A 25,203-nucleotide genomic window follows, 5' to 3' on the forward strand; every position below is an offset into this window, starting at 1 on the left:
ATATTTGACAGCTAACAGGATGATTGTTAATTACCTTTTTAAAAAGATAATAATTTTTATTAATAAAACTATTTGATTATTATTTACTATAATAAAAATGTGGTTAACCATTTTTCCATCTATGTATTTCATCCACAGCCATTAACTGAGTGCCAAACACTGAGTAGATACTAAGATTACAGACTTGGCAATTTAAAAGATGAGTCAGAGTGTAAATAAAAGATGACAAGAAGTTTCACAGGTACTATAATTAAAATATGTGGAGAAATTAGTGGAAAAACAGATGAGAGGGGTTTTTATTTTTATGTCTTATTTTTTTTTATCGTTCAGTTTAGATTGAGGAGAGTCAGAAAAGATGACTTAGGCGCTTGGACTGAGTTTGAGTTATGAATTAAGAAATTTCCTGTTGAAAGAGAACTGATGAGGGCATTCCAAGATAAAGGTTTAGTGTTTTGAAAAGCATAGGGAAATCAGCTGGCTGGTGTAGTTGAGGAAATGCAAGTGTTAGTAACAATGGTGCCATTCTTGATAAGTACAGTAATAACTGCTGACATGTCTTGAGCCCTTACTATTTGCTATAACTTGTACATCCTTCATCTCTTTATTCCTTAGAGTAACCCTATGATATAATTGCTATATTATCTTCATTTTATTGGTAAGGAAACTAAAACTTTGAGAGATTAATTGTCCAAGGACACAGAGCCATCAAGCCACAGATTCAAACAATTCTAACTGACTCCACAAACTTGTATGCTACTCTGCTCATTATTTTTAAGATATAAATTTATATAAAACATTAATTTGGGTTTAAGTTACTGCTCATTCAAGTATGGTAGATAAAGTATGAGATTAGACTCAGTTCAGTTTGATCCTACCACTTACTGTGTTTCCTCCTGGGGTAAGTATTTAAACTTACTGAGCTTCAGTGTCTTCATGCGCAAATGTGTGAAGAGTTATGGCGAATGGCATTTGAGAAGATACATGTAAAATACTTAGCTGTGGCAGATATTTGACAAAGTTGGTTCCCACTCACTTCCAGTTCCACCCCAGCAGGCAGCTACTTGGGGTGGCATTGTACTTTCCCAAACGATATGAAAGGTCAAGACACTTGAAATCTTCAACCTATTTCCCTTGATAGCTAAGTCATTCTGTTCTTATAAAGTTATTTTTAAAAACCTTATTTCAAATCTCAGAGTTAATTTTTTGTTTGTTTTAATTTCATTTTCATAGCACAAACCTTGCTTCAGAAAGATTTTTTAGGATACCATGTTAAGAAGTTTTCCTGACATGCCACTCAGTACAGTGGCGGTCTAGAAGCTAATTCATTTTTCATTTATGTTCGTCTATTTGTATGTCTTTCATGCCCGAAAAATGTGGACTAGAATCTGTGCCTCTGCTATGTGTTAAACATAAAATATTTTTAAAGCTATTTCTGTAGAGAGGAACTAATTTAAGGGCATCATCATTCATATTTGCCGTGAAATAAAGATTTCCTATTTAAAGGGAAATGTGTCATTTTAAAAGGTTGAATAAAATGGCACACATTTAAAAAACAAAAACAAAAAGAAAACATAACAAAATAACAACAAAAACATTTTTTTTCTTGCTTTTTAAACTCCATACAGAGCTCCTCTCTGCACTGATAACATTTTCTTTTGACTGTGAATTAGATAAATTTTCATTTGCTTTAAACCTCATGCCTTAGTATTTGAGACTTCCTAGTTTTTGTAAGGTCAGCATCGTGGCCTTCCTAGTTCAAAAGTCTTCTTTTATTTGTACCAGTGCAGATTTATATTATGCATGCATGTTTCCAACACATTTTTAACAGCTGTTTATGCAAGATATTGTACAATAAAACTAACAGATTATTCTATAATTTTTAAAAGAGAACATGGCCCTTTTACAGAATATGAGTTAGAAATATGGGAACAATTTGGGGCAAATCTTCATTTTATGGGTGTGAAAAATAATGTCTAGAAATGTTATGAGATTTGCCAAAGATTTGCCAAAGATTATCCAACCTTTCTTTCCTCTATTTATTCAACAAATAACTTCTGAGCTCCTACCATGTGCAAAGCACTGTGCTGGATGCTATGAGGGATAAATTACATGTGCAAAGTTTCTCTCCCTCAAGGACTGTAAAGTCTAGTGAGAGAGATTGTTCTCTCTTCTTCACTTGCCAGCATCTGCCAGTGTCATCCTACCCAGATTACTCATTCAGAGTCCTTAAGTCTATTATCTTCATCCTGACTGATGCTGAAAACTCAGCCTCTGTGCACCAGTGCTGAATCGAATCTTAGAGACAGAGTTTTGGGTGGAGTAGAAAAGAATAGCTTTATTGCTTTGCCAGGCAAAGGGGGCCACAGTGGGCTCGTGCCTCTCAAAACCGTGTGTCCCAACCCGGAGGGATTTGGTGAGGAGGTTTATAGCAATGGTTCAAGGGCAGAGTTGCTGATAAGGATCAGGGTGTGTGCAGGGCCCCCACTCCTTTAATCTGGCCTCACATGGTCTCCTAATGAGCTTCTCTGGTTCCTTTAATCTGGCCTCAGGTGGCCTCCTGATGAGTTTCTCTAGGTTATCAAACTGTGACCTTCTCTATGGAACATCTTCCCTTTAGTAGGGGTTTTAGTTCTGCAGAAGAGCTGAAAGATATTGTTATGTGTATCCCTTGAGAGGGAACCAGGATCCTGCCCCAAGGCTGCACTATTGTTTCTTGACTGCTCCTCCCTTGTCTCCCCATCCATCCCTTCCCTGATTAGCAACTGTTTGAATCTGCCCTTGGGAAATCAGGGAAGCTCATGGAGGCTGGAATCTATTCCCAACAAACAAGAAACAGGAGACACAGAAAGGCTTCCATGCCCAGGAGCCCCACAAGGTCCTGCTTGGTTTCATGACGGCCATTGCATGAATTTTCACACTTTTCATCTCTCCTGTGGGCTGTTGCTGGAACTGTCTAACTTTTTGGCATGTGTCTGTTCTTAATCTCCTCAAATACATTGTGCAGACTCCAGCCAGACTGATGTGTTTGAAATAAAGATCTGTCTGTCACTCACCTGTTGTGAGTTCCCAAGTTGTGATTGTATAGCCTAGAAAATAAAAGATCCATTAAGGTATCTCATTAATGTTTGATAAGTAAATATGGGAGTAGATCCTGTGGGGCCTTGAACACTATGATCAAGAGTTTGTTCTTCATTCCATTAGCAGTGGGAATAGAGTGAAGATTTTTAGAACAAAAAAGGGACAGAATTAGATCTCAATTTTCTTTACTAAACATCTTGAGGGTTGGGATTTTGTTTGTTTCTTGCTCATTATTTTATTCTCAAATAAAAGGTGACATATAAAAGTAGGAACTCATTATACATTTGAATAAACAAAGATATGTTTTAGAACAGTGCTGTTTAATACATCTTTCTGAGATAAGTATTCTGTATATGTGCTGTACAGTACAGTAGCCACTAGACACATGTGGCGATTGCTCACTTTAAATTAAGAAACTGAGGAATTGAATTTTTAATGCTATTTAATTTTAATTAATTTACATTTAAATTTGAATAGCCACATATGACTGGTAGCTATCATATTGGACAGCCCAGTATTAGAAAGTTCTCCAGCAGGGTCCCAACAGGAAACAGATGGAACACTCAAATTCAGATAACTCAAGAAGAGTTTATTTATAAAGTGACTTTTTCCAAACGTGTGGGCAGCTTTAGGGAATCACATGAGAGAGTGCCGTTAACTGTGATAGTTATATGGGAGCAATGGTGAGGCAGAATTCATGGAAAGACTCATAGTTAAGATTATAAGTCTGGATCACATTGGGACAGTTTTTATAATATTCAATAATAATTTTAATGAGATTTCATTGAATGAAGTCTATACTCAGATCTGTTCTTTTCAATATAGCTTTTCCTGGCAGTTTATTTACTGATGAAGAATGTGATTGCTTTCCCTATACAGTGCTGATCTGTACCGTGTTTTCTGAGTTTTTTTGCCCCCGCCCTTTACTGTAAGTGGTACCTTTTCCATTAGCAGGGCTATGCTGACCTAATGATGGCTTCTGTTAAGGCTTCCTTTGAGGAGCATCTTCTCTTCTGAGCAAATGCAGGCAGGCTCTGACTGTTATCTGTGGTTATGTTTTAATATCCTGCCCTTTTTGTCCCTTACCTCAGCACACAGAATTCACCTTCGGTCCTAGCTCATTGCTTGATGATTTGTTAAGGCTTTGAAAACAGAAGGAACGAGGGCTTTTAAGCAGGATGGGGCTATTTCTCCTTGCTTTATTTATTTTTATGCCGTGCAAAAGTAATAAAAAGGCATAAAATGGCTTGACTGAGCCAAATACATCTGGATAAATAGAGCAAGGACCCAGTAAAAATCTGGGGGTGAAAAAAAAAGAAAGGTGGGGGAGGGAGGCGGAGAGGCAGGCAAGAGAGAAGGGAAAACTGTATACTTCTTGAAATGAGAGTGACTTTCTTTTATTACCTGGAGAACAAAATGTCTTTGACCCAATGAAACCTTTTAAACTAAGGTGAAGCTCTGCGTAGAAATTAGGAAATCATCTTTATAGTCCTTATTTAATCTCTTCATGCTGTCACCCCCTGTCATCCTTTATTAAAGTTTTCTATGCCATTGCTGTTAGCTCCGCGAAGGTTGACATCTTTTAGTTGTTCTGATGAATCACATCACAGAAACTATTGAGTTTTTACGACCAGCTCAACAGAAGTCTTTCATATTATTCCTGATGCTTTGTGTGCGTTGGGGGTGGGAAGTGTCTCTTTGTCTGTCCTACTCCTGCCTCCTTTTGACTGTCTCTGCTTTTGTGAAGTGGAAAGAGACAACCAAGAGCTACCACTGCCTTAAACTGGAGAATAAGGGATAGATTCTTTAGGTAAAATGAGAACCTGTCTTACAGCCCGTTGTGTATCGGTGGCAATCCGAGTAATTGCTACCATTGCTTTATTACTCTGACATTCAGAATTTTATTTCTCTCTCCTATTCCTCCCTTCCTCTTCTTCCCACTTCCTTCACTAGACACAGTCTCCATCATGCACATGTTGCACACTCACTCTCAAAAAGAAAATGTGGTAAAGGACTTAATAGCCCTCTACTGTGTTTCCCCTTAGGAGGTATCTGGAGATGCGTGGGGTCAATTTTTGTCTCTCATAGTGCCTGGGCATTGTTATTGGAATTTAGTAGACAGGGGTCCCTGGATGCCACACATCTTGCAGTGTACAGAATGGGCTCAGATGATGGTGACTTTCCAATCATAAATATCATTAATGCTACTGCTGAGAAAAACTAGGTCTAACTGAAGTTTAGGTGGGTACCAACAGCCTCAGCTAGTAGAGGATTTAGCTGTGCCTTGAGCAGATGCTAAAATCTCTTCCAGAATCTAGTAGGTTCTTAATAAAACTATGTTGTGTTTTGAATCAAGTTGTTCACTTATAAACTAGTCAACACTATTTAATAAGTTCTATACACGTTACTTTCAGGAATAAAAAAAGATTAAGATATACTTGCCAACATCAAGATTTTAACAATATCGTAAAGGCGATGAACATGTACAGAAACTCAGTGAGCATTTTAGGAAATTTTCAAAATGCTATTGGAAAAGGAGAGGTGAGGGTTTACTTTTGAGCAGAGTTGTTGGGGGTAACTCTGCGTGGAAACCATTGAGAAACAGGTAGGATTTTAATAGGGAGTTATTTTGGGAGACACTTGCTGTAGTCAGAGGTACATTATATGTAAGAACTTGGGAGAAGAGATAGAAATGTATAGAAATATTGTTACTGTAAAGGATAGTACTTGAGAAGATGTGGCAGAAGATAGGACTAAAAACATAGATTAGGATAGAGAATAGATGGTCTTGGATTTCTTTTAAAGGAGTCTTTCCACTTGAAGGTATGGATTTATGTGTGAGTTTAGCCATTGGGAGTAGTGTATGGCATGCTGCCTAATGGTCTATGCTTTATTTCAATGTCCCTCTTCATAGGGTCCATACTATAAACTCCCTCAGGTATCAGCTGCTTAAAACTTGCCTTCCTGATTTTCAAGTTCTCCTCTGAAGAGCTCTTTCAGTTTATTATTTTAAATGGTAGCAATATTCCTAGAGGTGAATCACATAATGATTTTTTTCAATCTCTTTTATATAAGATATCACTGAAAAAGTATGATTAGATTTAATTCGGTTGTCTCCCACAAAAGTAATATGTAGAAAATACCAACCAAGGTGACTCTCAGTGTGATTAATAGCCTAAAGATTTAGGTTAAGGATATAACAGAGAGAACTGTTCTGCTTAAAGGTGCTGCACAAATTATCTCAAAGAGCCAAAAACAGCGTCCAGTTTTTACTTGAAACAATTTGTTCTTGGAATATTGTCAGCTAAAATTGTGGTCAACTTTTGCAAATTGTATGAATTTGCACTGCATATTTTATTTAGTGTTAGCAAAACTCCAATATGGCTCTGCATAACTTACACAATACACCATGAAAATGACTTCAGAAACTCCCACAGAAGTTGACAAATTGGGCATCTAATGCTTTTAAGCTAATTGCATGCTTAGTGGTTAAAGAGTCGACTTGTAAAGAGTGAAGATCAGGGTTTCTTGGAGATAATGCTCTGCCTACTGCCATACTGAATGCAGCCCAGCACTATATCAGAAATATTACAGAAGCTTAAAGAAGAAAATGATGTGAACTTTAATCAACATTTGACTTACTCGTAAGTGAAGTACTCATGAATCATATGCAATATCATAGCAGTTTTGAGACCTATTCTTGAATTTTCAAGCTGTTATTTTCAGGAAATTTAGAAAGCAAATTGCTAAGTGATAAAGAGTAATTTGATACCATTGCTTATGCCACTTTTTTTTTCTCCCTTGCAGACTGGAAAAAAGGAAAGGAGTAATACCTTGAATATTGCAATAGAAAACATGTGCAAGAAGACAAGAGACCTTCGCAGACAGGTGAGTGAGAAGAGAAACGCGGAGACAAACACCAAGCAAAAGGAACCTTTTTTCTTCTTTTAAATTAATTTAGAACACAAAACAAGAACAGTAAATATATACTTTCCACATTTACATACCTCAACTGTTTTTGTGGCAAACGTAAAATAGAAGAAGGTGACTTAATATTAGGAAGAGTTACATTCAAATGCTGGCCCTGCCATCATCATCTGTGTGATCTCAGGAACAGATTTCACCTTTCTGAGCCTCTCTGAACCTATAAAATGGAATTAATAATACACGATAGGGCTGAAATGCCTCTGAGTGCCTGGTACATAGTAAATTTTTAGAGAATGTTGGTAAATTGATTCTATTACATTAAAAACTGAGTTTATTATCCAAATGCTTAGAACAAACAGTTAGCAATTAAGAGACCCTACCAATTTCCCCTTTTAACTCTTTTCAGGATGCTTCAAAAATTAGTTTCTGTTTAAGTTAAGGCTACTTTTAACCTTAGGTCATCAGGAACATAGGATTAGAAAGGATTTCATTAAATAATTTAGAAGTCTAGTGTTATGCCACAAGTTCAAATTTTTTCCTCCAGAAATATGAAGATTTAGCTATTTTCAAAGACCTTTGCTTTCCATTCCTTTCCACTATTTAATAACTGGAGTTCTTTTTCATGTACAGCTTTAACTTGGTCACTATTAACACATAAAAGTGGGGCAAAAACTTTTCAACCATAAACTATTAATGCAATATATTATTGTAGTTTAATGGGAAGATTTAGCAAAATGGCCTGAGCAATGTTTTAATTCAGAAGTAGATTTGGAAGTGGAATAAATAGGGATCCCCAGCCAGGTAATATTAGTTGTGTAAAAGCACAATTTTGAAGGCTGGGAAAATTCCAATTTCTCAACTTTATGGCCTTAATGGGAATTCTCTTTCTACTGTCAGCACTTAAAATCATGGAATGTAAGAGTTGGAAGGAACTTAGCACAACCTGTCTCATGATGCAGATGAGAAAGCAGGTTAGTGTAGTGAGGTGACCCACCTAAGGAGGAAGGGGACTGAACCTACACCCAGTCATAACCTACACCCACTTCAGGAACTCTCACCCTCAGGACTGTCCTCCCTGTTAGTTGTACGACTTTCATTCTCTACCTTCTTCAGTATTTCTACCCCATCTGCTCCTCCCAAGACTTGGAAAAGTTGTTACTATGAGCTATTAACAACTGTGTCTTTCATTCTGGTCTCATCCCTCTACATTTCCTTCAACAAAGTTATGCACAAAGACCTGATGTACATTTATACCTCCAATGCTTTTGGAATCATTATTTTTCTTAAAAAAAAGTTAAAATAAAGCAATCCTTTGTGTGTAGGATTACCAGATTTAGCAAATCAAAGTACAGGATGACCAGTTAAATTTGAATTTCAGATTAACGGCAAACAAATATTGCATGGGAACATAATTATGTATAAAAAATAGTTGCGTTGATCTGAAATTCAAATTTAACCAAGAATCTTGTATTTCATCTTGCAATCTTACTCTGATTTCCACCTCACATCATCAGTGAGACAGAGAAACAGCAAGGGGATTACTAATACTTTTCTTCATAGTAAGAGAATGTTTCTAGCTCCTAGAGAACTACTGTGTTCCAGAGTTATGAAAATTCCCTGTGGTTTCACAGGTCACATCTTCATTTTTTTGGTTAAGTATTGCTGCTTAACAAACCACCATAAACAATAGCAACCATTTTACTGTTTCATGATTCCATGGGTTGGCTGGGGTGTGGGTGGGGCTGTTAGGGGGTCCATTTCTGTAGTATTTTCACTTGTGGTCTCGCAGGTAGTGGTAGTTCAAATGGTGTCCGGGTTCAGGGCTTGGTATTTGAGGCCTCAGTTCTTCTTTTTCTCTCTCTCCACGTGGTGTCTAATCCCCTAAGGCCCCCATTCATGTGGCTTTTCTCTCTATCAGGGGAGCCTGGATTTCTTACATGTTGGTTCAAGGCTCCAAGAAAGGAGAGATGGACGTTGACAGGCTTTCTTAATGCCTGAGCTCCAAAGTCACTAGGATGTTTTTGCCTCTGCATTCTATAGATCAGAATACTACAAACCCTGCTCCAGGTCTACAGGACAAAGTAAAAGCACTATCTCTTATGGGAAAAGTGGCATGTGTCTATAGGAAGATGGGATTGTTAGGAGCTGTCTTTGGAGACATCCATGGTCTTCCGTGTGAGTTGAGGTAGTTGCTATGATTTGTTCTCAGTATCCACACTTGCCTTCCCAAGAACTTCATTTTCCATCCCGATGTTTATGCTTGTGGCAATAATACAAACTAGTTTAAACAACATGAGTCATCTCCACCTCTTCTTGCAAAATTTATTAAGCAGTTTGTTTTAAGCACCCTCTATATACTGTACTTTTCACACAGGAAGGAGAAAGTCCCTATCCGTACAGTGTTTTTCATTGGAATATTTAATGTTCTTTTCTTGTTCTAGATCTCTGTTTGTTTGTTTTTAGTAGGAAAAAAACAAACAAAGCCTATCTCCCTGCTCATTCATCTTAATTCCTTTGCTTACCCATGGCTTGTCCATTGGCAACACAGAAGCATTTTAGCTCAGAGAATCAGTGGACTTCATCTGTGAGGAATGAGATAGATTTCTTAAATATAGCTGGGAAGAAGCAAATTATACATTTTGGGGTAATAACATGAATGTCCTACAGGTGATTTACTGTTTTTTTGTTTCAAATAAACAAATTGTCTTTTCTTGCTCTGTGACTTCATTGCCTGTTGCACTAGAGAGCAAAGACAAAAGTCCTTGGCATTGTGTTTCAGAATTTCTATAATTTGGCACCAACTTAATCCTCGTAATTTTTTTTTATTTTGCTATAAACTTTATTTATTTTTTAATTTAATTTTTTTTTACATCTTTATTGGAGTATAATTGCTTTACAATTGTCTTAGTTTCTGCTTTATAACAAAGTTAATCTGCTATACATATACATATATCCCCATATCTCCTCCCTCTTGCATCTCCCTCCCACCCTCCCTATCCCACCCCTCTAGGTGGTCACATGATCTCCCTGTGCTATGCGGCTGCTTCCCACTAGCTATCTATTTTACATTTGGTAGTGTATATATGTCAGTGCTACTCTCTCACTTCATCCCAGCTTACCCTCCCCCCCCTCCCCGTGTCCTCAAGTCCATTCTCTACGTCTGAGTCTTTATTCCTGTCCTGCCCCCAGGTTCTCAGAACCATTTTTTTTTTTTTTTTTAGATTCCATATATATGTGTTAGCATATGATATTTTTCTCTTTCTGACTTACTTCACTCTGTATGACAGGTTCTAGGTCCCTCCATCTCACTACAAATAACTCAATTTCGTTTCTTTTTATGGCTGAGTTATATTCCACTGTATATATGTGCCACATCTTCTTTATCCATTCATCTGTCGATGGACACTTAGGTTGCTTCCATGTCCTGGCTATTGTAAATAGACCTGCAGTGAGCATTGCAGTACATGACTCTTTTTGAATTATGGTTTTCTCAGGGTATTTACCCAGCAGTGGGATTGCTGGGTCATATGGTAGTTCTATTTTTAGTTTTTTAAGGAACCTCCATACTGTTCTCCATAGTGACTGTATCAATTTACATTCCCACCAACAGTGCAAGAGGATTCTCTTTTCTCCACACCCTCTGCAGCATCTATTGTTTGTAGACTTTTTGATGCTGGCCATTCTGACTGGTGTGAGGTGATACCTCATTGTAGTTTTGATTTGCATTTCTCTAATGATTAGTGATATTGAGCATCCTTTCATGTGTTTGTTGGCAATCTGTATATCTTCTTTGGAGAAATGTCTATTTAGGTCTTCTGCCCATTTTTGGATTGGATTATTTGTTTTTTTAATATTGAGCTGCATGAGCTGCTTGTAAATTTTGAAGATTAATCCTTTGTCAGCTGCTTCATTTGCAAATATTTTCTCCCATTCTGAGGGTTGTCTTTTTGTCTTGTTTATGGTTTCCTTTGCTGTGCAAAAGCTTTGAAGTTTCATTAGGTCCCATTTGTTTATTTTGTTTTTATTTCCATTTCTCTAGGAGGTGGTTCATAAAGGATCTTGCTGTGATTTATGTCGTAGAGTGTTCTCCCTATGTTTTTCTCTAAGAGTTTTATAGTGTCTGGCCTTACAATTAGGTCTTTAATCCATTTTGAGTTTATTTTTGAGAACGGTGTTAGGGAGTGTTCTAATTTCATTCTTTTACATGTAGCTATCCAGTTTTCCTAGCACCACTTATTGAAGAGGCTGTCTTTTCTCCAGTGTATATTCTTGTGTCCTTTATCAAAGATAAGGTGACCATATGTGTGTGGGTTTATCTCTGGGCTTTCTATCCTGTTCCATTGATCTATATTTCTGTTTTTGTGCCAGTACCATACTGTCTTGATTACTGTAGCTTTGTAGTATAGTCTGAAGTTAGGGAGCCTGATTCCTCCAGCTCCGTATTTCTTTCTCAAGATTGCTTTGGCTATTCGGGGTCTTTTGTGTTTCAATACAAATTGTGAAATTTTTTGCCCTAGTTCTATGAAAAATGCCATTGGTAGTTTGATAGGGATTGCATTGAATCTGTAGATTGCTTTGGGTAGCATAGTCATTTTCACAATGTTGATTCTTCCAATCCGAGAGCATGGTATAGCTCTCCATCTGTTTGTATCATCTTTCATTTCTTTCATCAGTGTCTTATAGTTTTCTGCATACAGGTCTTTTGTCTCCATAGGTAGGTTTATTCCTGGGTATTTTATTCTTTTTCTTGCAAAGGTAAATGGGAGTGTTTCCTTAAATTCTCTTTCTGATTTTTCATCATTAGTGTGTAGGAATGCAAGAGATTTCTGTGCATTAATTTTGTATCCTGCTACTTTACCAAATTCATTGATTAACTCTAGTAGTTTTTTGGTAGCATCTTTAGGATTCTCTGTGTATAGTATCATGTCATCAGCAAACAGTGACAGCTTTACTTCTTTTCCAATTTGGATTCCTTTCATTTCATTTTCTTCTCTGATTGCTGTGGCTAAAACTTCCAAAACTATGTTGAATAATAGTGGTGAGAGTGGACAACCTTGTCTTGTTCCTGATCTTAATGGAAATGGTTTCAGTTTTTCACCATTGAGAATGATGTTGGCTGTGGGTTTGTCATATATGGCCTTTATTATGTTGAGGTAAGTTCCCTGTATGCCTACTTTCTGGAGGGTTTTTATCATAAATGGGTGTTGAATTTTGTCAAAAGCTTTTCCTGCATCTATTGAGATGATCATATGGTTTTTCTCCTTCACTTTGTTAATATGTTTTATCACATTGATTGATTTGCGTATATTAAAGAATCCTTGCATTCCTGGGATAAGCCCCACTTGTACATGGTGAATGATCCATTTTAATGTGCTGTTGGATTCTGTTTGCTAGTATTTTGTTGAGGATTCTTGCATCTATGTTCATCAGTGATATTGGCGTGTAGTTTTCTTTCTTTGTGGCATCTTTGTCTGGTTTTGGTATCAGGGTGATGGTGGCCTCGTAGAATGAGTTTGGGAGTGTTCCTCCCTCTGCTATATTTTGGAAGAGTTTGAGAAGGATAGGTGTTAGCTCTTCTGTAAATGTTTGATAGAATTTGCTTGTGAAGCCTTCTGGTCCTGGGCTTTTGTTTGTTGGAAGATTTTTCATCACAGTCTCAATTTCAGTGCTTGTGATTTGTCTGTTTATATTTTCTGTTTCTTCCTGGTTCAGTCTCAGAAGGTTGTGCTTTTCTAAAATTTGTCCATTTCTTCCAGGTTGTCCATTGGCATATAGTTGTTTGTAGTAATCTCTCATGATCCTTTGTATTTCTGCAGTGTCGGTTGTTGCTTCTCCTTTTTCATTTCTAATTCTATTGATTTGAGTCTTCTCCCTTTTTTTTCTTGATGAGTCTGGCCAATGGTTTATCCATTTTGTTTATCTTCACAAAGAACCAGCTTTTGGCTTTATTGATCTTTGCTATCATTTCCTTCATTTCTTTTTCATTTATTTCTGATCTGATCTTTCTTTCTTTCTTTCTTTCTGCTAACTTTGGGGTTTTTCTGTTCTTCTTCCTCTAATTGCTTTAGGTGTAAGGTTAGGTTGTTTATTTGAGATGTTTCTTATTTCTTGAGGTAAGATTGTATTGCTATAAACTTCCCTCTTTGAACTGCTTTTGCTGCATCCCATAGGTTTGGGGTCATTGTGTTTTCATTGTCATTTGTTTCTAGGTATTTTTTGATTTCCTCTTTGATTTCTTCAGTGATCTCTTGGTTATTTAGTAGTGTGTTGCTTAGCCTCCATGTGTTTGTATTTTTCACAGATTTTTTCCTGTAATTGATATCTAGTCTCATAGCATTGTGGTCAGAAAACGTACTTGATACGACTTCAATTTTCTTAAATTTACCAAGGCTTGATTTGTGACCCAAGGTATGATCTATCCTGGAGAATGTTCCATGAGCACTTGAGAAGAAAGTGTATTCTGTTGTTTTTTGATGGAATGTCCTATAAATATCAATTAAGTCCATCTTGTTTAATGTATCATTTAAAGCTTGTGTTTCCTTATTTATTTCCATTTTGGATGATCTGTCCATTGGTGAAAATGGGGTGTTACAAGTCCCCTACTATGATTGTGTTACTGTAAGTTTCCCCTTTTATGGCTGTTAGCGTTTGCTTTATGTATTGAGGTGCTCCTGTGTTGGTGCATAAATATGTACAATTGTTATATCTTCTTCTTGGATTGATCCCTTGATCATTATGTAGTGTCCTTCTTTGTCTCTTGTAATAGTCTTTATTTTAAAGTCTATTTTGTCTGATATGAGAAGTGCAACTTCAGCTTTCTTTTGATTTCCATTTGCATGGAATATCTTTTTCCATCCCCTCACTTTCAGTATGTATGTGTCCCTAAGTCTGAAGTGGGTCTCATGTAGGCAGCATATATATGGGTCTTGTTTTCGTATCCATCCAGCCAGTCTATGTCTTTTCGTTGGAGCATTTAATCTATTTACATTTAAGGTAGTTATCGATCTGTGTGTTCCTATTACCATTTTCTTAACTGTTTTGGGTTTGTTATTGTAGATCTTTTCCTTCTCTTGTGTTTCCTGCCTAGAGAAGTTCCTGTAGCATTTGTTGTAAAGCTGGTTTGGTGGTGCTGAATTCTCCTAGCTTTTGCTTGTCTGTAAAGGTTTTAATTTCTCCGTCGAATCTGAATGAGATCCTTTATGAGTAGAGTAATCTTGGTTGTAGGTTTTTCCCTTTAATCACTTTAAATATGTCCTGTCTCTCCCTTCTGGCCTGCAGAGTTTCTGCTGAAAGATTGGCTGTTAACCTTATGGGGATTCCCTTCTGCTTGTCTTTTTCTTTTCTAGAGGATTTTTCTTCACACTGGATTTTAAATCCTTAAAATGATAGTTATGACAACATTTCTCATCTAGCAAATGCTTTCTACCCACTGTAGTCCTTACAGTATTGATTTTTATCCCTGGAACAAGAAATAATGCCATAGTATGACTATCTCAATCTCTCAGGTGAGTCAATTTACTGAACGTCACCCAGCTAACTGGTAGAGCCAAGGTTTCAGCACAGGTCCATCCATCTAACCCCAGCCCAAATTTGTAACCACTCTGCCAGGGGCCAGGGATAATGACCTATTCACCTTCAGAACTTCTAGTGCATAATACACTGATTTTACTATTATAAATGTTTTTCTTCCTTATTATTTATTTTACATGTTTTTAGAATTTCAATTTTCTTGTTCCTTTAATCTCTTTCCTCATTATTTGAGAACTGCACACATATTAAAATTCTTAATAAGGAAGATCTTAAACCTCCTTTACTTCATTAAAAATTAAAACAATCAAATATATTCCATTTCTACTAAATTATGCAGAGTGAAACAGATATTTGATTTCACTAAAGGCAGGTTAAAATTTTTATATATATTGAGAAATAACTGTCTATTTCATAAATGCCAAAATAAAGACTTAAGGTATGTGAAATAAAATAGGATTCTGGTGAAAACAAACAAAAAACACAACAATTTGATTGATTCTTTAGCTGCTGAGTTGCTGAATTGCTACAGTCATCTCTTTTCCATGTGGTAGTACCAGTGCCACACTCAGAAAAATATGTTTAGGCTCTTGTACCTCCTCCTCATTCTTGTCATCAAATAATATTAAGTATCCATAAAATACACATCTCATTAAATTGACACAGTAGGTATATGCTGAATTAATTATTAAGTGATTTAGTTCCTATTAGTTAATTGAGTTTTGAAAGTCATATTTTGCTCTTTGACTTAGAATTAAAGTGGCATTAATATGCACAAATATAAGTTTTATACTTCCCTGAGGATGATTCTTTTCTATAACACTTCTCTTCTTTCCTTTCCTCTTCCACACAGTTTCATTTTTTCTGTTCCCTTATTTGGTGGGGGTTAGAGGGTGGGCAGGTCTTTCTTACAGTTTGCACATACAGCTGTGACTTTTGGAATTACATTGTAGAGAAATATTTTATCTGAGATCCCAAACCACTTACATCAGTGGTAATGTGTAATTTAAATGAAAAAAAATCCCATATGAATATGTCAGAACATATAAAGGAAATTACTTAGCATGGCATTCAGGGTCTTCCATATTTTGTCCCTATGTTCATTTATTGTCTGATCTCATAATATTTCCTCTTTCATGGTCAGCCATAATACAGGAGATAGCAGAATTAAACCCAGTGGTGTGCAAAGCAGAAGTGGCAAAGTGTGATCACCAATGGGTAGTTTATGTAAGACATCAGAGTCTATTACTTGCTATGCGAACGAACAACACTAACACCAGATAAATGTGTCTATATTGGATTCTCCTGAAAGCAGATCCTGAGACTGGGGCCTTTATTCAGGTCATTTATTTGAGAGGCACTTCCAAGAAGCAAGTGTAAAAGAATATCGAGCATAAGAGAACAGGCGGGGAAGGAGGAAAGGATACGCTATTGAGGTCACCACTATAGGCAACAGTTGCTTAAGGACCTCTGAGAAGAGACAGAATACCTCCCAGAATTGTCTGACCAATAGATGGAAGCTGGGAATTTTATCCAGTAGCTCCCATACCCATTGGTTGAGGGTTGCTCCCAGTAGTATTGACTCTCTAGAACTTTGAGGCTGTTTGTGCTTGAGCTGAGAATCTCACAGAGACTTGGAGCAGGCCCTGAGAAACAGTAACAAAAAGAAGCATGGAATGCACTCGAGGTGGGATGTCTTTGGAGGACATGGAACTGTCCCCCACAGCAACAATTGAAATCAGAGACTGGTCCAGTGGATGAGATGTAAAGTACCAAAGGCCTCTAATGTAGCCTACAATCATAGCTATGAATGCAATGGTAAATGATCAGGAATCAGTAAGAGAGAGAATCTTGTGAGAAAACTGTGGGTTGGTTGCATTAATTGTGCTATTTGTTGTTTGCATGCGTTGAAGATGCTTTCAAAGGGGAAGCTATTTCCCTGCCTGCTGATTGTTTGCTATCTCTTAAGCATATCACTCATGTCTAACAGAAGTCACCAATTTCTGGCCATTTCCTTCTGTCATCTTTAAATCTTTTTGTCTGAATTTTGTTCTTTTACCTGAAATACCTTTCACTATTTCCATTGTGCCTAATGAGACCCTATTTCAGTCTTTTCTCTACTGCCACATTCCAGTCACACTAGATACTTTTGATTCTGGAGGATCCCTCTGTTTTATTTGCTTATGATAGTCTCTATTCCTAGAATGTGATGCTTGCCATCTCCCAGCTCCAACTCTTAACATCCTAATCACTTTTTTTTTTCACTTTTAACAGGAATTTTTATTTATACAAAGCGTTATAATTTTCTCAGTATTCTTCATTCATCAACAAACTTTCCACTGTATTCATTTAACAAATTAACAGTGTCACACTACATTTCACTACCTTTCAATCTCCAAGCACTCAACTTAGAGATATACAAAAAAGTGCTCGAAGCACCAAATGGAAAGAGAAGAAAACTAGGAAAGGTCAACAGATACTTCAGAAGCAGTTAAAGGGGATGGGTTAGGGGAGGAATTAGATTCCTGAGCACCATCAGATTTCCCTTATGGTTCAGAAAGGTTTACAAAATCATTTTTAAAAGACATGAGATTAGAACTAGGGAATCAGAGGAAACCACACTTTGGGATGTTAAGCAGGTCATCCAAGTTCCTGGATTGGGAGAAGTGAGAAAAAGAGGGACAGAGAAAGTGGGAATGGGGAGCAGAGGAGAGGCAGAACAGAGACAGGAGGTGAGAAGCACAGAGGGAGAAAGTTGTGCCTAGAAGAAATAAAGTCTGGAACTTGTCATGAATTGGAATAATGAAAAGCCAAGTCACAAGTCTAGGAGATGGACTACAAGAAGAGAAAGCCTGGAATTTTAAACCTTCCAGGAGGTGACAACAAATCCTGAAGCTGTACAGTCGCAGGCAGTGAGGTGCATTTAAGACTAAACCATCTGTTTTACAAGAGTAAGACACTGTCAACCTTGCCTGACTAATTCTACTCTGTTGATTTAAAAGCGTTATGTGCCGAGAACATAGCAACCCAAGCAGGTAACATGCCTATAGGCAATACAGAAGGGGTCCAAGCCAAGTGGGTCTGTAGAAACCAAACTTCAATTAATGTTACTGTCAACTGAGGAGACAATAGAACAAATGTCATTGTCTCTCGAACCCTTATAGTAATTTCCTAAAGCTAAGCCATTCTGATCACCTGAATAAGCTAGTATTGCCAAATACTGTACAATCAAATAGGCTGACCATGATCAAACCCCAATTTTTCCTGAGCCTTGACTGCCTCTGTGATCTGGAACACAGTCGGCAGCATGGAAGTTATTTCTTTTTTTGGGGGGTGGGGAGGGAACTGGGGATCAACAACTGCCTAACTATATGTGTAAGTAAACAAGAGAGATCAAATTGACCAATTAAATTAGCTGTTCAGAATCTCTCTTGCCAAAAAGTCATAACCTTGAGACTAATTAAGCAAAACAGGATTCCGCTACTCAGACACTCCGAGTCTGGGAAGCGCTGGTTTTGATGATAATTCTGATGATAATTCAGTTTTTATTTCGATCTTCTGCCTAAGACTACTCTGCCCAGCACGAAAAACCTTCACACAAATATGTACGGCATTTCAGAGTGGTACCTTCCAAGCTGCGTCTCCCCATCCTCTTCAGTTGTCCACTTCCTCCTCTTCATTCTGTTCTTCTTCCTCCAGCCTTTCCTCATCTTCATCGTTGTCCTCATCCCTGCCCTTGTCTTGCTCTTCCGAATCCGTTTTTTCTGTCTTTTGTCCTTCTTCTTTTGCTCTGAAGCTTCCTTGCCTTTTTGCGCCCTCCTGTAAGCTTCCGGAGCTTCTTTAACGGGGTCACGAACCGCTGAAACTTCATCTCCTCCATGGCGGAGAGCACATCGCTGGCATTCAGGGTCTTGCGTTTCCCTTTCATCGCGAAGTTGTTGGCACAGGATTGTGGCGTACAGCACGAAGACGCTGGCGGCGCGGGAGATGGCGCTCCGGGCCTCCTTGGAGATGCTGACACCGTCCGGAAGCGCCTCCTTGATGATCCTGGTGATGACGGCATTGGGCAGGTTTAAGTCCTCGGGCCTCTCCGCCATTGCCGCGGCCGGGGCCCCGGGCCTCGGACCTCCTCTTCAGGCCGCTACGGCGTCCGAACTTCCCGCGTCGCCACGGTCTGACCCAACGAGGCTTCCGTCGCGCCCCGCGTTGCCCACACAGTGTCCCACAGTTCCCCGCGCGCCATAACCTCTCTCCTCCTCCAGCCCCGCTTCCGCCTCCAGTGGCCGGTGCTTCCGAGCTTTCTACGCTGCCATGGTTTTGGCTCGAGGAGCTTCCGTCCGGCCTCACCGGCACCTGGCGTCCCTTCCCAGGCTCGTTTTCCCTGCTTCACGCCACCACCATATCTGGAAACTTGCTTAGCAAATGAGGTATGGCTCACTGGGCTTTCCGTTCCCTTTCCCTAATCACTTTTTAAAATGGAATACATATGTTCTCATCCTTACAGAAGCCTTCTTAACTATGAGAATCAGTCAGTTGTTTCTTATTTGTTTTGCACTTCTTTTAAGATACTCATCAAACTCTTTGTATATCTCTCCCTCCCTAATAGTTATCTTGTCTTTGTCATACTGGCATTCCCCAAGTTGCCTAGAATGTTGCTTTGCCCTTAGATAGAAAGCTCAAAATGCATTTGTTAAATTGAATGAATATGCAACTACAGAAGATTCGTTTTGCTTATTATGTTTGCCAGTGTCTTCTATCAGGTAATTTCAGCCCATTTTCCAACAGAATTATGAAAACATTGGCATAGATCTTATTTGAAAGCACATTTTCCAGTCCTTCTGTCTTGTCCTACTGAACATAATATCACACCTCCGTGGTACCCTTTTCTCAGTTACTGTGTTGTGTAGTTAGCAACATGCCTTAGAAAAAAGCAAAAAACGTGTTCCTAATTTGGTTTAGTTTTTAAAAAAATAATTTAGTCCAAGAGTTTATTTATTCTTTAATTAATAGTAAATCAGCTATACCTCAAGCCTCAGTTCTGCAATATATTTCAACATTTGTATATGGGATGATGGATTGAATGAATAGCAGGGAAATATAGTTGAAAACCTTGAAGAAATAAAAAAAAGAACAGGGGAGTAAATGCCATTAAAATGAAGGGAAGGCAAGGTGGCACCACTGAGGGGAGATGCATGGACCAGAGCAAATGTATTCAGTGCTTGAAGAAGATTGCTGCAATTATTCAAGTATTTACAAAAATTGGCACAATCTAAGACAGTAGTTATTTCTATCTCTATCATTTTTATATGGTGATAAATCAAAACGTATTTTTTTAAAGCATAAGAGGACAATCTGACTTTCTGAGTTTAGTTTTAGTTGGTAACGTACGTCGAAGTCTTTTGTATGAGAAACAATCCCTCTTTAAACCTGTATCTCAGTGTAGTTAATACTAAGTCTTACTTCTTCATGTGACAATCAAATTACTAGAAACAGGAGTTTATTCTGTCTCCACCTGTTCATCTCCCATTCACTCTTCAAACCATAGCAATAGGACTCCTGCTCCCACTTTTCCACCAAAACTTCTTAATAACCTCCTAGTGGTCAAATCCAATAGAGAAGTCTTGGTTCTTTTAAGTTAACTTATCTTTAACATAAGACTCTGAACCCTTTTATCGTCTTGAGATTTCTTTGCTGTCAGTCGCCTGGTTTTTCTTTATTACAATATTTAATGACACTCCTCCACTAGATTATAAGGGATCATGTGTTTCCAACTTGACATTTTTCACAATACCTAGCTCTTGGTAGAAATGTAAGGAAATGGTGTTCAGAAATACTTGTTGAATTGAATGAGATCAAATACACAGAAAAGAAGATTCAACACATCCATAATGTGGGTGTTATAATTGTGTCTGGTAGGATAAGTTCATTTGAAGAGCATTGATACAGAGGTTTATTTGAAAGTTTCCCTTCAGCTGTTGGGTCATTTCCTCTCTTTGTTTCTTGGCCATCATCTCAGCCTCTTTTTAGGTCCTACTCTCCATCTGCACGACTACCATAAGTGGTAATATTTTTTAAGATTTTATTCTTGGACATCTCACTGTGCATCTCCCTCTATATGATTCTCTTCACCTCCTTGGCTTGAATTACCTCCCATATGTATGCTGTATTTCAGTCACATATCTCTAATGTAAATCTCCTCTTAGCCCCCCTTCTATATGTCCTGGTGACAAATGAAGGAAGAAAAGGATAAAGGGGAGGGATGGTCATTGGAAACAGCTCCCCTTCTGAGAGATTTCTTCTACTTTTCTCTTATGTACCTGGAACTAAAACAACTTGTATTTCCCAGCTCAACTCCTAACTTATGATCTCTTGCCTGACTTTCCTGGTCCACTGTTATGGACATCAAACTGTTCATTCACTCAGGGTCTTCCCCTTGCCTTGTAAACACTTAGCACTCTACACCCTGTCCAAGTAAGTGCTCAGTAAATGTTAATTAGTTGCCTATTAGTGTTTGCTGTTCTGCATGCTAAGCAGAATCTTCCTTGGGGATTTTCCTACTGCCTTTGTGAAATTGTTGATAGCCATAAAAATGTCACAGTTCTTCTGAGAAAGCTCCACTATCTTAGACAAAAGGTATTTTTCTCCCCCCAAATCTAATAATTATTATGGATTTATTATCCTACAATTGTTATAGGAAGAGAGACAGTGGGTTTTTTTAATGTAGCTACATCATTTAACCCCTTGAAAATATATTAATTCTATGTAATCCAAAACTAAATGTCTGCTGGTTTTTTTTTTTGTTTTTGTTTTTATTTATTTATTATTTATGGGTGTGTTGGGTCTTCGTTTCTGTGCGAGGGCTTTCTCTAGTTGCGGCAAGCGGGGGCCACTCTTCATTGCGGTGCACGGGCCTCTCATTATCGCGGCCTCTCTTGTTGCGGAGCACAGGCTCCAGACGCGCAGGCTCAGTAATTGTGGCTCACGGGCCTAGTTGCTCCGCGGCATATGGGATCTTCCCAGACCGGGGCACGAACCCGTGTCCCCTGCATTGGCAGGCAGATTCTCAACCACTGCGCCACCAGGGAAGCCCCATGTCTGCTGGTTTTAAAAAAATATTCTAAAATATAATTTTCACAGAAGGCAAATTACAAATTCCCTGCCTGATAGCTATTCATATCCTTATTACAGAGGTTATTAAATTGAGGGAGATGACCCAAAACTTTGGAGCCATTCATAATCATTGACATTGTTAATGAAACATTTCAAGGTATTGTGATCTTTAAGGACTCAATATTATATAAATACAGTGCATTAATTTTCCAACTCAGTTTTAAATTCAGAAAATATCTGCTGAGTAGAGTAATTGCCTGATTGTCATTTATAAGCTTACAACATAATCTAATTTAAAGGAACTAATTGTACTAGAATGTTATACTTGTTTAATAATTTAAGGTGTGAGGGCAAGAACAGTTAATGCAAATGGAGAAATTGGACATCAAACTCATTTTTTATTTTCCTTGCTCTATTAATCTGTTACCAACTGGCATAATCAGTGATCTAACTTGGTTTAATTACCATGAAGTCTACAATTTAGCTAATCAAAATTTATCATGAGTTCTTCCAACAAAGTAGAAAACATTTTATAATTTTGTAATTATGAAAATACATGATGTACAATGTTGCTTGTACACATGCATAAACATTACAATAGTGCAATTTCTTTGAGAGAAAAATACAGTACTACCACGTATAATCTGACCTCTGGGCTAAGTACAATTTAAGAAAAAGATAGTAATTTTTGAGAGCAAGAGAGCTATTTGCTCGATGATTTTTTTTCTTGGATATTTAGCTTGTTTTAGCTTTGTAAGTGACATTCATGCAGTCTTAAATATTATGATTTTAGAGACTGAAAAAATATATATAAAAGAAATTTTGTAATTACTGAGATTGTAAAAATAGGAAATAAACAAGACCTATTTCTTGAAAAAAAAAAAAAAAAACAACCTGAATTTTTTATTTCTCCTCAGCTCCGTAAGGCTATTATAGATCATGTGGTCAGACTCCTTTTTGGATACGACAGTCCCACTTTTGGTTCTCATTGAAGCTGCCAAGAATGGCCGGGAAAAAGGAAATAAAAGAATATACTGCGATATTTCGTGAACACACCAGCAGGCTTGTAGAGGTGAGTGTGCTAGAACTGTAACTACTCTAAATCCAGGAGAACAGGGCTCTCATTCTGCATTTATAGCTGAATTGGATTCAAATACAAACTTTTGTCCACTTATAGCAATGGAAGCAGAGTTGGGCCAAAGTACTATGAAGGTATGTATGTCAAATTGTATAAACTATCCCCCATTGGCTTGGAAAAGGAGCAAGTTATTTAGAAAGAATTATGAAAATATGATCGATGTATTTTCTTAATGTGTATTTTTTTCAGAGCTACACACACACACACACACACACACACAAACCTGGTTAAACACAGGTTTTATCCTTACAAATACTTTCTTCCTATTCTAACTTAAAAGTATTAGATGCTTTCTCTCATGCCACTTTAATGTTCCTCTCCCATCTTTTCATGGTTGTTACTCTTTCAGCCTTTCAAATCATATTCAGCTATGAAACATGACTATAGAACATGAATGTAGGGTATACAGGGATAGAGAAACCCAGAATAATTAAGTAGGGATAGTGGATTTGTCCATGTCCCAATAGAGGCAAGAGGAGATGATAAAACTGTAATTCCCTCCTGCTTGGAAACTGGAAACATGGAAATGCCCCATGATTTGGGGGGCAGAGGGGCATATTGCTGAAGGAGCTATGAAGTGCTGGGCGATTCCTAGAAGACAGGTAGTGGAATTTACTGTCTTATGGACATCAATAATACAGCCACGGTATAAGAGAAAGCCTGAATGGAAGAATGCCTAACCCCAGTAAAGTGACAGTACTCGCAAGGCCAGGAAATACTGGAAGGAAGGGGAAAATGTGGTTGACCAGATCCTTGTACTAGAGCGAAACACTGCTGGTACCCATCAGTGTGACTCTGTCAGTTGTTCATGGCTTGTGTCAGTACTCATTGTCAGTGCCTGTGCCTGTGCTATGCTGATTATTCAATGTTTCGACTGCCACACCTTCCTATATAGGCCGTGAATTCTGTGGTGAAATATGTGTTTGGGGGCCCAAATTGCTCGTAAACTTGTGTTAGAAATAGTCCCCACTTGAATTAGAAACGTTGTATAGTAAATGTTCTATACAACGTTTACTAAAGTAGAGGACTTTTCCAACATCTTTAACGTGGATCGACTGGGAACGAAGTTTCCGATGTAGCTAGCACTTCCACTGGGTCCCAGTCTTCACATCTAGAAAATAAGAGTGGATAGATAGATGATTACTAAGATAATTTCAGCCCTAAAACTGCCCCACCTACGACTTTGAAATCTTTGAACTTGCCAAGAACTCTGTGAGACAGGGTAGCTGATATAATTCCCATTGGCCTTACGTGGAAATAGAAATACAAAACCTAAAACAAGCTAATGAGAGTCGAAGCTGGTTTCCAGGTTTACCATGTTTAACTAATTCATTCAACTATTTATTATTTATCTAGTTTTATTTATTCCTTCTTGTACTCATTCCTCAAATATTTACTAACTATTTCCAAAGGAAAATGTTAAAAATTAAAAGAGAGCAGAACAGAAGCAGCAGGTCATTAAAGGCACCTAACTAAGTGTGGCTACTAAATATCATAAACCTATTGTCCAGAAATGTGTTTTCTAAGCTGAAGGAACACCAAATTATGAAAATAACTTTTTTGGTGAAATATTCTGAAAGTAAAAGTTGGTTTCTGCTAATAACGTTGGATCCTTATTCCTATTTTTCAGTTTAGTTTCTAATGAAACATAAATCTCATGAGGTGCTCAGTAAAGGACTCCTTGATCCCACGATTTTGGGAAAAAAGTTCTATTTCTCCTCTTGGAGATTTTACGTATCTGAAAAATTCAGATATAAAGAAATCTCTTTAAGTCAGAATTTCCCCAAATCAATTTATCTGAAGTACTCTTTCTTTCATGATGCTTATTAATAAGGCACTGCCTTCCACAAACACTTGAGAATACTACCTTATTTTATTACCAAATGATAGTTTATTACTATGTAGATAGAGCTCTAAGAATCTATTTTAGATGTTTAAGGATTTTGAAAATTCTGTAGTTCATGTGAATATGAAACAATAACAGATTTTGGAATTTTGAGCTACTAGGGGACTGAGAATGGGTCTTATTCAACTCTTGGTTCCCTTAACACATTATAATGAGATTATGCTGGCTTTGGAGTCTTCCAGTTCTCACTCTGATATTACTTAGAAACTTGTCTTCAGTTCCAGTAAGCTTTTACTACTTAACGAACCATCCCCAAACTTAGTGCTTAGAATAATCATTTATAATTCTCTTACTGATCTGCAGGTTGACTGAGCAGAGCTGGGCCGTTCTCACGTAGGGTCTCTTTTGTGTGCTTGTTGTCAAATATTGGCTGGGGATGGAACCCTTCAAAGGTTTGATTTGGCTAGACAAGCAAGGATGGTACATTCACATGATTGAAAGTGCATGCTAGCTGTCAGCTGGGAGCTTAGCTGTGGTTGTCAACTGGAGCACCAGCCAATAAATACATGGCCTTTCC

The 25,203-nt window shown here is 37.8% G+C and overlaps 1 protein-coding gene and 1 pseudogene across 1 annotated transcript in view; one reads left to right on the forward strand and one right to left on the reverse strand.

The window, feature by feature from the left end:
* The window catches only part of CTNNA3 (catenin alpha 3), a 1,729,751-nt gene that overhangs the window by 947,930 nt on the left and 756,618 nt on the right, over nucleotides 1-25,203 (forward strand). Inside the window, 4 exon segments of the mRNA XM_036828186.1 lie at nucleotides 6,886-6,966; nucleotides 22,560-22,586; nucleotides 22,588-22,653; nucleotides 22,655-22,714. Of these exon segments, the coding sequence (XP_036684081.1) occupies nucleotides 6,886-6,966; nucleotides 22,560-22,586; nucleotides 22,588-22,653; nucleotides 22,655-22,714 (234 nt within the window).
* LOC118882468 lies at nucleotides 17,859-18,780 on the reverse strand (annotated as a pseudogene).

Source organism: Balaenoptera musculus, chromosome 16 (genome assembly GCF_009873245.2).
Source record: "Balaenoptera musculus isolate JJ_BM4_2016_0621 chromosome 16, mBalMus1.pri.v3, whole genome shotgun sequence".
In the NCBI taxonomy this organism is placed as follows: Eukaryota; Metazoa; Chordata; class Mammalia; order Artiodactyla; family Balaenopteridae; genus Balaenoptera; species Balaenoptera musculus.